This window comes from Natator depressus, chromosome 15 (assembly GCF_965152275.1).
Source record: "Natator depressus isolate rNatDep1 chromosome 15, rNatDep2.hap1, whole genome shotgun sequence".
Lineage (NCBI taxonomy): Eukaryota > Metazoa > Chordata > Testudines > Cheloniidae > Natator > Natator depressus.
The window spans coordinates 12930974-12943024 of NC_134248.1; the positions used below are offsets into that span (position 1 = coordinate 12930974).

A 12051-nucleotide genomic window follows, 5' to 3' on the forward strand; every position below is an offset into this window, starting at 1 on the left:
ATTCTATGTAATTAAGCACAAGTCAAGCTAAGCTGTAGATAAAGTGAGTTCCATGCAGTTAATTGCATGTGGGTCGATGAGACCTTATAAACCTCACTCCTGTGTTCTTCACGGTCATTGGAGGGCCTGTTGTATCTTTTGTGATAATAGGAATTTACCATATTGTCTTTGCCAAACATTTCATTTCACATTGTTTTTTGTGGAGTGTGCAAAGCACTTTGGCTCCCCCCTCATCATTAAATGCTCCTGTATAAATTTAACATAGTTTATGCAGGTGTCCTGGCCAGATGTTGCTAGACAACTAGATGCATTTGGGAACCTGGTGTATATACTCACAACAGACCAAGACAGACACAATTGGAAATACATGGAAGTGCCTTACCCGAGTTTTGGCCTTCATAAAAACATGATTCTCCATATCTTTGCTGGATTTATTGTGGGCTACACCGGCCTTCCTCATGGCCTCATCACTGCAAAACAAGACACGGAACTCACGAAGGACATTAACTGAGGGCAGCTGAAACCCCCTTCCCTACCTAGGGAACAGATGGATGGCAACTTTTCACCAATGAATAACTGACAAATACATACATACATAAAACATAAAGGAAACCAATTCCACTGATTTACATGCACAATCTGATTAACATCAATAGCAGATAGCCAGGTAGCCAGCACATCAATAGGAGTCTCCTCTTCTAATTAGACATTTACCTCCTTGCTAGAAAGGAAGAAACTAGGAAATACCTCCCATCAGGCAGAGATGGGATGAGATTCAGCAACTGATTCCATTTCAAGGTGCATAGGAGACCATCTTCTCCTGTCAGAGGCCCAAAATAAACATCTTCTGTGCTACGGGGGTTGCCATGAGGCTTCCATGCTACTTTTAGCCCAGTGCCATTTAAAGACACTAACTTGGGACATTGATTGTTCCCCTCTTTCCACCTTTCCGACATCACCTGCCTCCTTTGATTACTAACCCTTTGAAGCAGGGACCATGTATTCACATGAGGTTTATACAACACCCAGTCAATAGCGGCCAATCCTGAGCACGCACTTTGAACGTTACTGGAATATAAATATAGTATATACTTGAAGCTTTATGAATTCAGTACATTATTGATGGGTTGTGTGGTTAAGCTTTTTTGTAAAAAACAGAAGTGGTGCAAGCCTCACCTGCTCTGGATTCATAACCACAGAAATAGGGGTAGCATGCTCTGGCAGTGAGCCCCCGAGCGGCAGGGGGCAACCCTCCTCTGACTGTAAGCCCCATGGGGGGGGGGGGGAGGGGGGCTGATAGCCAACAGGCAATGTGAGTAATACAATGTCTACACAAACACTGCGTCTTAAGCGCTACGCCTCTCATGGAGGTGGAGTTATTAAGTCAATGTAGTGGGCAACAGACTTAGATAGTGGGCAACATTTTAATGTAGACGCTTACAGAGTTAGGTCAAGGTAAGCTGCCTTATGTCAACTTAACTCTGTAATGTAGACCAGGCTTGACTTTGTTTCTCTCCAACTTCTCTCAGGCTGGCCAGCATCCGTTTCTTGCCAGGTTCCTCTATATTTTAAACAGCTCCAATTTCTCAGAGGATCCTATCAATAGATTGGTATGGAATTCTCATTTATTCCATTACTAAATGTAAGGGTTGTTTAGGATGGGGTCTTTTCAGCAAGTGAAAGCGGCTAGACCTGAGCACAATACCAAACATGCTAAGGCCTGAACCTCTCCACAACCTCTCCATGCCTCTTCAGTAAGATAAGGCCTCAATTTATTATAGCACAGTACCAGCAATGATTAATCTATTAGCTTTGATTCATTCTAAGGAAGATCAAAGAGTTAGGATAATGTAATCATGTTTCCTGAACAATGGACCTCAGTTTGCTTAAAGTCAGGGTGTTCCTCATACACAACACCCTAACATGAGCTCCTGATAACATTTTTAGATTCTAATTTTTTTTCATACACTTATGAGGAATATGGATGGTTGAAGCAGTGAGGGGAAATGTGAATGTGTGGGAGCAGTAAGGAAGGTGTGGAGGTTGGGAGAGTGCAGGAAGTGGGAGGGAGGGATTAGGGGGCTTTAGAAAGGGAAGGGAGTTCTAGGGCAGGAGGGGATGGGGGAGGAGAAGGGTTGGACTCTGGGAGAACGGACCTGGGGATAAGTGGTAGAGGGAGTGGGGGCTCCCCCATCAACCCTGCATTCTCCTCTCCTTTGTGCGTGCTGGAATCTGGGGAGCCCCACACCACTGTCCCTGCCCCCCACTATCATGTGAAACACGATCTGGTGTAGGGGAGTGTCTGAGCCCCTCTCCTTATTCCCCATGTGAGCTGGGTTGGGGGGGCTGCTCCTCTGGGAGGTCTGAGCCCCTGTCTCCCATGAGCAGGATATGGGGGCCATGCCCCTTCCCCTTATCCCACTCCTTTGTGAGCCAGTATCTGAGGGCCCTTTGGGTTGGGAGCTCAGAATAGGCATGCCACCTGCATATCACAGGTTCACAAGCACTGGCACTAGGGAGAAGGAGGAAAACACACACTGACAGGAATGGAGAAGTCCACACATCTCAGAGCTATTTTTTCATATTGTATTCATCTCCTTGGGGTGTTCTCAGCTGAACAAGAACATAGCATTGAGATGAATGAGCTAGTTTACACCATTTTGAACCTCCTAGTTGCACATAGAGCCCCTTCCCCATAATCTAAGCCTACATCTTGGCCTTTTCTACACTCCGGAGACTGTAGCTATGCAAAGATGGCCCTGTAGGATAGATACAGCCTATAGTGACCAAAGAGGTTTTTCTATTGCCGTATGACAGCAGATGTCAAACTTCATTGCACTACAACCTCCTTCGGCCATCTAAAATTACTACATGACCCTGGGTGGGGGTGGCCAGAGCCCAAGCCCCAAGCAGCAGAGCTCAGGCTTCATCTTCAGCTCCAGACCCCAGCGACTCACTTTGGGGTCTTGACCCAGAGTTTGAGAACCACTGCTATAAGAACTGCATGTCCCCAAGGGACAGTAGCTAGGTTGATGGAAGCATTCTTTTGTCGACCTAGCTACATCTACACTGGGAGTTAGTTAGGCACAGCTAAATACAGCACTCCTTGTAGATTTTTCACACCCCTGAGCTCTGTAGCTGTTGATGTATATTTTAAGTGTAGACCACGCCCAGCATCTCCACTCTCCTGTCCCTTCTTCCCTCCAACTGATACAGGCCACTGCTCACAGCCCCACCACATTTCCACCCCTCCATGGTCCTTCCAAGCTTACCAGGGGCATGGAATCACTAAGAGGAGAATGGAGCTGGTGTGGGAGGACTCAAAGGAAAGCATGGGGCATTGATGAAATGGCATGACAGAGAACATGTTGGTGGCATTGGAGCAATGATACAGATGTCTGAACAGTGGAAAGGAGAATATGCAGGTTGCAGCAGTGACAGGTGTTGGGATTGTGCAGGGAAGAGTGGAGCTATTCAGTGGGTGCTGTTGGGGAACTTCAGTCTCTCCCCCCAAAACTTCCACATCCATCAATGATACATCTATAGCCCCTACCACTCTAGTATCAGTGCACCTCATGATATTTAATGTATTTATCCTCATAACACCCCTGTGAGATAGGGTGTGCTATATTATCCCCATTTTTGCAGATGGGGAATTAAGACAGAACGACAAAGTAACTTGCCCTAGGTCACACAGGAAGTCTGTCATGGAGCAGGGAATTGAACCCAGGTCTCCCAAGATTCAAATACTAGCTAGTGGACAATCCTTCCTCTTTTGCACTGCCTCAACTCTATCCCTCCCTTTCAAAAACATTGTCACTATTATGATCACTGCACTGTTCCTGCATCCTCTCAGTCAGCTGCTTAACCTGTGTCCCCGAAGCTGGTACTTTCCTCTCTGTGGGAAGGGAGAACCACGCTGTGATCAAGGTGGATAAACCTGTTTTGTTTTTTTGTTAACAGATTTTTAAATTTCATTTTAAAATTAAATTTGAAATGACGACAACCTATATTGAGGCTTAAATTTACTATACTATATTGAAATAATTTAAATTAAACACAACACACCTAAAAGCTTGACCAGCTCCCTCTAATTAGTCTTTGATTCTCACACGCATGTAACTGTAATTCAACCCTCGTGTGTATACATTATGACACAGTCTAATTACATAATCACTGCCACAGGTCAGGGCATCTGCACCTGTATTCCTTCTGTAATCCACCAATGGCACCCACTGGCTTCTGGCTCCCCAGCCATCACCTTGCTTGGACAGAGACCTGTGCCTCACTCCCTTCAGATCCAGATATTTCCAAGCTACACAGTTCCCCAGTAAGTCAGACTGCCCAAGCAGGCCTGCTTTGTTTTTCTCCTCAGAGGCATAATTGTGTAACTGCTCACAATTTAAGGTCCAACACAGCTTTTCCAAAGCAAGCACATTTATTCTTAAGGTGAAAGCATTACAGAGAAAATATTAAAACAATAAAAGAGCCTACATGTACGCTAATAAGCTTACCGTAGATCACCCCAACTCCAGCAAGGGCTCTGGCAGGAGTCAAACCCCACCAAGTGTGTTTTCCTGTGGTTACAAGTTCACAACAGCTGTTAGCTCAGAACAAATACCCCCATGAATTTGTGAGTCACTCCTTTATACAGTTTGGGCCTCTGATCTTGTCCTCACATAACAGATGATCAGCAGACAAAAGTCTCCCCCTCAGGGCAAAGCTTCTAATGGCTACATTCTTACATAACTGGATGGGGGTACATTTGCATATCCTCTCCCTAGAGATTTAGTGGAAAACCCACTTAACTTTAAAAGTTCAGTCTTGTTTGGCACATTGTGTTAAATAGTCCTGTGAAGCTGCTAATACTCTCCCTGGTTTACCTTACTCATGTCTTCCTCCAGAGACATTTCATACAAGCCCACACTAATACATTAATATTTGCATTTTTAGTACAAGGAACTCCTAAGATACTTAAACTTGATTCAGTAAGATTTAACTTAATTTAATACTATTTGTCAGGGAAATTGCCATCTCTCACAATCACTATTTTTTCCACAGGACCCCTGCTTCATTCAGTGCACAGGTGGGACAGTACTCAGGGATTAAATCAAGGTTGTGTAGAAAATGAGTCGTTTGTTTGTAGGATCCTTGACTCATTTGCTGAGAAAGTGGAAGATATGTAGTGAATGAGACACTGGATTAGAGAAAAGATGATCTCATGGGTCAGGCAGCTGAATACTACCCCGAAGAATTAGATTCTATCCCTGCCTCTGCCAGAGCGTTCATACATGATACTCTGCAAGTCACAAACCAAGGTGTTCACAGGTGGCCACAGTCTGTTCATTTTTTAGGTACTCATCTTGAGACACCAGGGATCTGATTTGCAGAAGTACGGAGGACTCACAACTGCAACTGAGGTCAATGAGAGCTCCGCTCTGAATATATAAAGTACTACTTTGAAAAATCAGGCTCTTGGCTCTCAAAGTTGACACCAAAAATTAGCTGACACTTTAAAATGGAGATAAGATGAAGTCACCTCACATAGATGTTGTAAAGATAATTCTTTACAAACACTAATGAATTTAAGATACTACAATGACAGCACTAATTCTGTATTCAGAGCTGGGTTTGGATAGTGTGTGTAAATCATGCACGGGATGAATGATGAGGATAAAAAGAAATATTGAATAGCCTACCTGTTCAATGACCACCATCTAACCAGTTCGCTGAATGACAGAGGATAAAGTCTGTATCATAATGCACAAAGGAGCCAGATTAAGGTTGTACCTTACTTAGACCTGAGTCCATCCCATGCTTTGCTGCACATTGGGCTACCCACAACTGCCATCCTTGCCTGTCAACGGCCCTTCTCTCCAAATCTTCCTATTTCATGTTGAGGTGCTTGATGTCGTTCAGAACTGTTCGTTTCCATGTTATTCACTGTCTTTCTTCTTGCATTTTCTGGCTTTCATTCAAGGGCAGTATTTGGTAAGCGTTCTTTTTCCATTCTCAGCACATGTCCCAGCCACTGATGTCTTCTTTTATAGATTTGGGAGAGGGTGCCTTGTCTAGTAATTTTTCTGACTTCTTCATTCATCTTCTTATCTCTATACGTTATTCCCAATATTCTTCTCAAACATTTGTGATGAAATGCATCCAGCTTTTGCTTATCTATCTTGGTAAGTTGCCATGTCTCACCACTATACGTTGTGATGGCAACAACAATTGCTTTGTACACATTCAGTTTTGTCTTGAGGGAGATGTTTTTGAGTTGCCAGATGTTTGCCTTCCTGATTGTTATTGCCTCGGAACAAGCACCATCTTGGCTGATGGCACTTCCAAGATACATAAAATTGTCCACCTTCTCCAGTTTTGATTTCTGCCTCTGTAGTCCCCATTAACATGACTCTACATTTCTTTGCATTGTATCTTAAATCTTTCTTTTCCATTACTTTTCACTTGGTTTTTGTATTTTTGTAGCCTGTTGACATCTTCATTAATAAGAGCTATGTCATCTGCAAAGTCTAGACCAAATAGCCTTGAATTGTTTCATTTTTGGCCATATGTATCACTGTTGCATTGTTTTAATCCATAGTTGATGACTAGCATAAACAAAAAAGGAGACAGAATGCACCCCTGCCTTACACTTGTCTTGATGCTGAATGGCCTACTCAACCCCTTTTCCATTTTAATGCAGCATTTTGAGTTGGCATAGAATACCTTCATAATATTGATTAATTTTGTTGGAATTCCATATTGTTCCACAATTTTCCACACTGTTTCTCTGTTTACACTATCAAATGCCTTTTGAAAATCCACAAAAGTGATGGCAAGACTGCCTTGGAATTCAATTGTGTTCTCAATAATCCATTTCAGGGTGAAAGTAGCATCTGTACACAATCTCCTTTGTCTACATCCAGATTGTTGCTCACGTCGGATGGTATTCATCTTTCCTTTCATTCTGTTCAGGAGGACTGCTGCTAATACTTTTCCTGTGACAGATACTCACCTCCAATTTGAACAATTGTTTAGATCACCTTTCTTTGGTAACTTGATGATGATACCAAGGGTCCATTCTTCCGGCACATTCTCCTGCATCCATATTTTGTTGCACAGCAAACAGATGACTGATTCCACATCTTCGCCTCCATATTTAAGCATCTCAGGATGAATGTCGTGCAATCCAGGTGCCTTGTTTTTCAGCTTCTTTTTACTTCTTCGATTTTTACGTCAGATACATCTATATCTAGGTCTAATGGTTTATTTATCATTGTTAAATTCTTGTAATTGGTTCTGGTTGGTTTAGCACTTCTTTGAAGTATTTCACCCATTTATTTTCTTGTTCCTCCTGTTTTTTCAAAATTTCTCCTGGTTTCCCTTTCATTGGGACACTTGTGAATTTTGGTCCATATCCTGTTAACTGTTTCAGGATCGTGTAGACTGTTCTTGTATCGTTTCTTTCCCCTGCTTCTTCAGCTTCACTAGCCTTACTTTCTATCCAGTTCCGCTTATTTTTTTTGCATTGTTTCTTTACTGCTTTGTCAAGGTTCTGTAGATTTGTTTTGTTTCTTCAGTCGCATGTTGTAGTACTAGAACCTTTTTTTTTTTTTCCTTTTGTCTATAATTTTCCATGTTTCTTCTTCCACTGATCTTTATTGCTTCCTCTCTTTCTACCAATTATCTTTTCAGCTGCTTCTAGCATAGCTGTTTTGGAAAGATTTCAGTATTTTTCCACTTCGTTTTCTTCAAGATCTTTAAGGGCCTCAAACCAGTACTTGACCTCTATCTGGTACTCTTTTTGTATCCTGCAATCTTGTATTGTGTATTCAATACACAATTCTGTGTATTGAATAATCAGAGTCTTCTTTCTTTTTGAGCACTTTAAACTTCAATTTGATGTTTGCTGTCAGCAAGTGGTGATCACTCCCTATATGGGCTCCTCTGAATACTCTTGTGTCTGACACAGATGTTTTCCACCTCTGACTAACACAGATATAGTCGATCTCATTTTGTGTAAGGTCATCTAGTGAAATCCATGTCTTTTTGTGTACATTTTTATGTTGGAAGAAAGAATTGCAGATGCTAAGATTGAATTTTGTGCCAAAAACAAGAAGTCTTGTGCCATTGTCTGTCACTGTTCCAGTTGTATGTGGGCCGATGACTGTTTCCCAACCTCTTCTTTCATTTCTGATCTGGGCATTAAAATCTCCCATAACCAGGACAAGATTGTGGTTTGGTATTTCTTTCATTACATTGTTCAACTCTGCATAGACTTTCTCTTTGTCCTCTTCATCTACATCATTTGTTGGAGCATATGCCTGGACTATGGTGCACTTAATGTGCTGAGAGTGGAATCTAGCTGCCAGTTGTACAGTCACCCTTAATTCGGGCATTTCTTAACTTTGGAGTGTTTGATTTTGCAACCTTAATGTTTTCTTAACAGATATTTTAGATGTACTATAACATATAATATACCCAAAGATACCTTTCGGTATGAGCACCCTGTAAGTTTAACTGTTAAAGCCCTAGTGAATTAACAGGCAAATATTACTGCTTTTTGTTCCCTACTGACAATTTTACCTTTTTCAATTACCTGGCTCCCATTGATAAGTTTGTTTTGCAGCTGACAGTTTAAGGATCAGTACTTTTCCTTCCCTTTCTACACAATTTAAGATTATTTCTGTATATCTGCACTTTTAAAAATATTATGTGATAATACTAAAATAAGCACCTTAAATCAATAAAACATATATTTTCAACAACTCTTTACTAGCAACCACCATAGCATCACCTATTCCTATTATTAATAATGGCCAATACAAAGTGCGAGCAAATAAGTTTTGTTAAGTACCCCGAGACTGGAGCAAACTGTTGAAGGGTACAGGGTCTAGTGATGTGAGTTCTCTACTGGGAACACCCTGTCGCTGGCCATAGAAGTCTGATAGGAATCTACAGTGAGAATGGATCCCACGAATTAGAACTCCTATGAGAAGACACAGAGCAAGAGGCAATCCATGAGTACCAGGCATCTTTCTAACTAGGTATGTACAGTGTAGAAATAGTGAATATAATTAAACCAAACAGGGCACCTGTGCAGAGCCCTTATCTGTTCTGTTCACATTCATCCCATTCAATTCTGCCCTATGTGAAGCTTTGAAGGTTTCAAGGATTGCCCCAAATTGAGCACACTGCAATAATCTTGTTACAAGGGCATGGATCCAAGTACCAAGAAACACACCAGAGAAACTGTCTCAGCCTCCTGAGCAGCCATAGATGGAAAATGACACATCATGGTATTCTCGGCTGACAACCAGGAACAGCAATGGATCAACAGTAACCCAAAGACTGAATCACACTGACAAGTGTGGAATATACACCTCAAACAGAAGACATTCTCAGCCCCCACTCACTCCTCTAACATTTTCATGTACCTAAGAGCAAAGCTTCCATCGTATCCAGGATGAGCCTAAGCCATTCTCTACCATATACGTCCCCAGTTGTCTCAAACAGTTGGAGATCACATGAACCTAGTATCCAGGTTTAATAAAAAAGAATCATAAGGTCTAAGCGTCATCCATCATTGACAACCCTACTGCCCCTACCAGTTGAAACATGCACATAAATAAGACGGAACCCTGCACAAGACAACCCCCTGCAGGGCAGAATAAGCATCTCTTACTACCCTTTGGAGCTCTCCAAAGAACAAACATACTGAAACATCTTCACATCCATTCCCAAAAGCTTTGCAGAAAAGTCAACAATGCCTAGTGGCCACTAGTATCCAAGGCTATTTATAATTGAAACAAGACTAGCATGGATGCTTTGCTTGTGCCTATACCACCATTTCATGGCTTTCTCCAGCAAATGCCTAAAATCAGACTGATAGTGTGAATCCATGTTTGAATCGCAGTAACAGAAGCTGCCTCATTTACCACCTACGCAGCTATACCATATCCAAGAGTTAGGTTAGAGACTCTCTCTAAAGATGGGTCACTTGAATATTTTCATACAAGTTTAATTTATTTTAAATGATTCTTAATAGTGTGAATATTTGTTAATGGCAAGTAACATTAATTTTCATCATCTTGTAAAGGTGAACGAGAAGATTTGTGCATGGACTAGTGAGTTTTCAGGACTATTTTGCAAGATCTTGTTAAACACTTTCTATGGTTACAGAACACTTTCCAAAGGAAATCTACATAGTAATTATTTTAATTATTTCCTTTACATGTCAGTTACTTATGAGTCACTGAAGATGAAAACGGAAGCACAGGAAGAGGAACCAATGCGTGATCAGACCTCAAAACATTCCTAGGCAACAGCTCCCAACCTTGCTGCTATATATTACACCGAGCATACCTCTGGCTATTATAGCCCCTGGTTGTGGCAAGTCTTATTTTATTCTAACTGCAACAAGATGAAACTGCCAAACTGTAATTTCAGATGTGACACATGAACCCAATCTCAATAAAAGCACTATAATAATGATTCACCAATACCAGCAAAAGCATTTTTTTTTAAATTAAAATAATATATATGGCTACTTTTATGTCTGAGATGTGTTATGTAGTTCAGGGGAAACACTATCACTTGCAGAACACAAAAGGTTTTGGACCTGAGGAAAATTGTCAGTGCTTAGAATGATAACACAAAACAGCCAATGAACTTAGAAGGTATTTTAATACTATCTACTTTCCAATTTCCATAATTTTAAGTGTTTAAGTTAAGTGGCATTCCTTGTTATACAACTATTTTATTTTTAATTAAGATTTTGTTTGCCAAGACTAATACATTTAATCTGTTATTTTAAGTTTCTCTTGAACATATTCATCAGCATCCATTTTTTAAATACCACTGACAGAAGACTGCTATAGATTGACATGCACAGACAGAAAAAAAGAGTTTGAGCATTAGCTCCAAGTTTCCTTGCCCCGGCGGATTGTCTTTGTGTAAGACAGGTGACTTCACAGAACAAACTAAAAGAGTAACATATTAGCTCTGAGTACCCAAAAAGCATGCGAGGAACTTCACAGGCACAAGGAAAGCCACTCCGTGCCCTGAATAGTTTATAACCTAAATTCAGACATGAACCTCCATGAAGACCAAAACAAATAAAATAGGATCGGGAACAAGGGTTACAGGAATGAAGCCAGGTGGTTAAATTGTGAAACATCTAACCATCCTGAGAGAAACGTTAAGCCTGTTTGGCATTATTTGCATCACATAAGCAGCAGAGCAGAGCGTAGGGCCCACACAGCCAGCGGTTTATTGAACATTGTTCTGAAACCCCAGAGGCTACCCAGTTGGTCAGGAAGCCGCACGGGATGATCAGCAGAGCCCACAGAAGAGGCTGGAAGGGAGCTCAGGGGAGAAAGCAGCGTGACCAGCCTCCTCCGGTGTGGGGAACGGAAGGGGGGGGGGAACTACGCCCTCCCCGGACAGGCCGCTGGCAGGGGAGAAAGAGCAGCGGCGTGGTCGGCTGGCTCCGGATAACTGAGGCGGGGGCAGGGAAGCCAGCTCCAGAGACACACCGGGTTGGCGGGGAGAGAGAGTGTGGTGGGGTACCGGGGGCCCGCCACCCCTAGAGGCTGGCGGCGGGCAGCAAGGAGGCAGGCCGCCCCTGGGGCCACCCCCACAGGAAGCGGCTGCCGACCAGGACGGGGGCGGTGCAACACGGCAGGAGAGAGAGACATCGCGGCGGCCTGCCAGCGCCAGAGACAGGCGACTGCGGGGAGCGGGCCCCGCACGCTCCGGCTGCAGGGCGGGGAGTGTCACGGGTGGCCGGCCAGCCAGTCTCCCTGCCCGGGCAGCGGGCAGCCGAAGCAGGGCGCGTTTGCGGCCTAGGCTGCTCCGCCCCCGCGTCCCCACGGGGCCCCGTACTCACATCTGGCTGACCAGCTTCTGCCGGAAGTTCGTGCTGCGCCAATCGGTCTCCTGCCCAGACACGTCCATCCCCGCCCTTGCCGCCGCTGCCGCCGCCGCCGCCAACCCCAGCCGCCGCGGTTCCCTCCGCCGCTGACGACGATCCGCCACAGGCTAACCCGGAAG

At 43.2% G+C, this 12051-nt stretch overlaps 1 protein-coding gene across 4 annotated transcripts in view; it reads right to left on the reverse strand.

The window, feature by feature from the left end:
- The window catches only part of MED15 (mediator complex subunit 15), a 42710-nt gene extending 30665 nt beyond the window's left edge, over window positions 1–12045 (reverse strand). For 3 of the 4 annotated variants that reach the window (XM_074973017.1, XM_074973016.1, XM_074973015.1), the window contains exons 1-2: window positions 11888–12044; window positions 383–470 (exon numbers count right to left, since the gene is read on the reverse strand). In XM_074973017.1, coding sequence (XP_074829118.1) covers window positions 383–470; window positions 11888–11955 — 156 coding nt within the window. In that variant the 5' untranslated portion in view covers window positions 11956–12044. Of the gene's footprint in view, window positions 1–382; window positions 471–11887 lie in introns of all 4 variants that reach the window. The other variant, XM_074973019.1, reaches the window with a different exon arrangement.
- Between the last annotated feature and the right edge of the window lie 6 nt (window positions 12046–12051).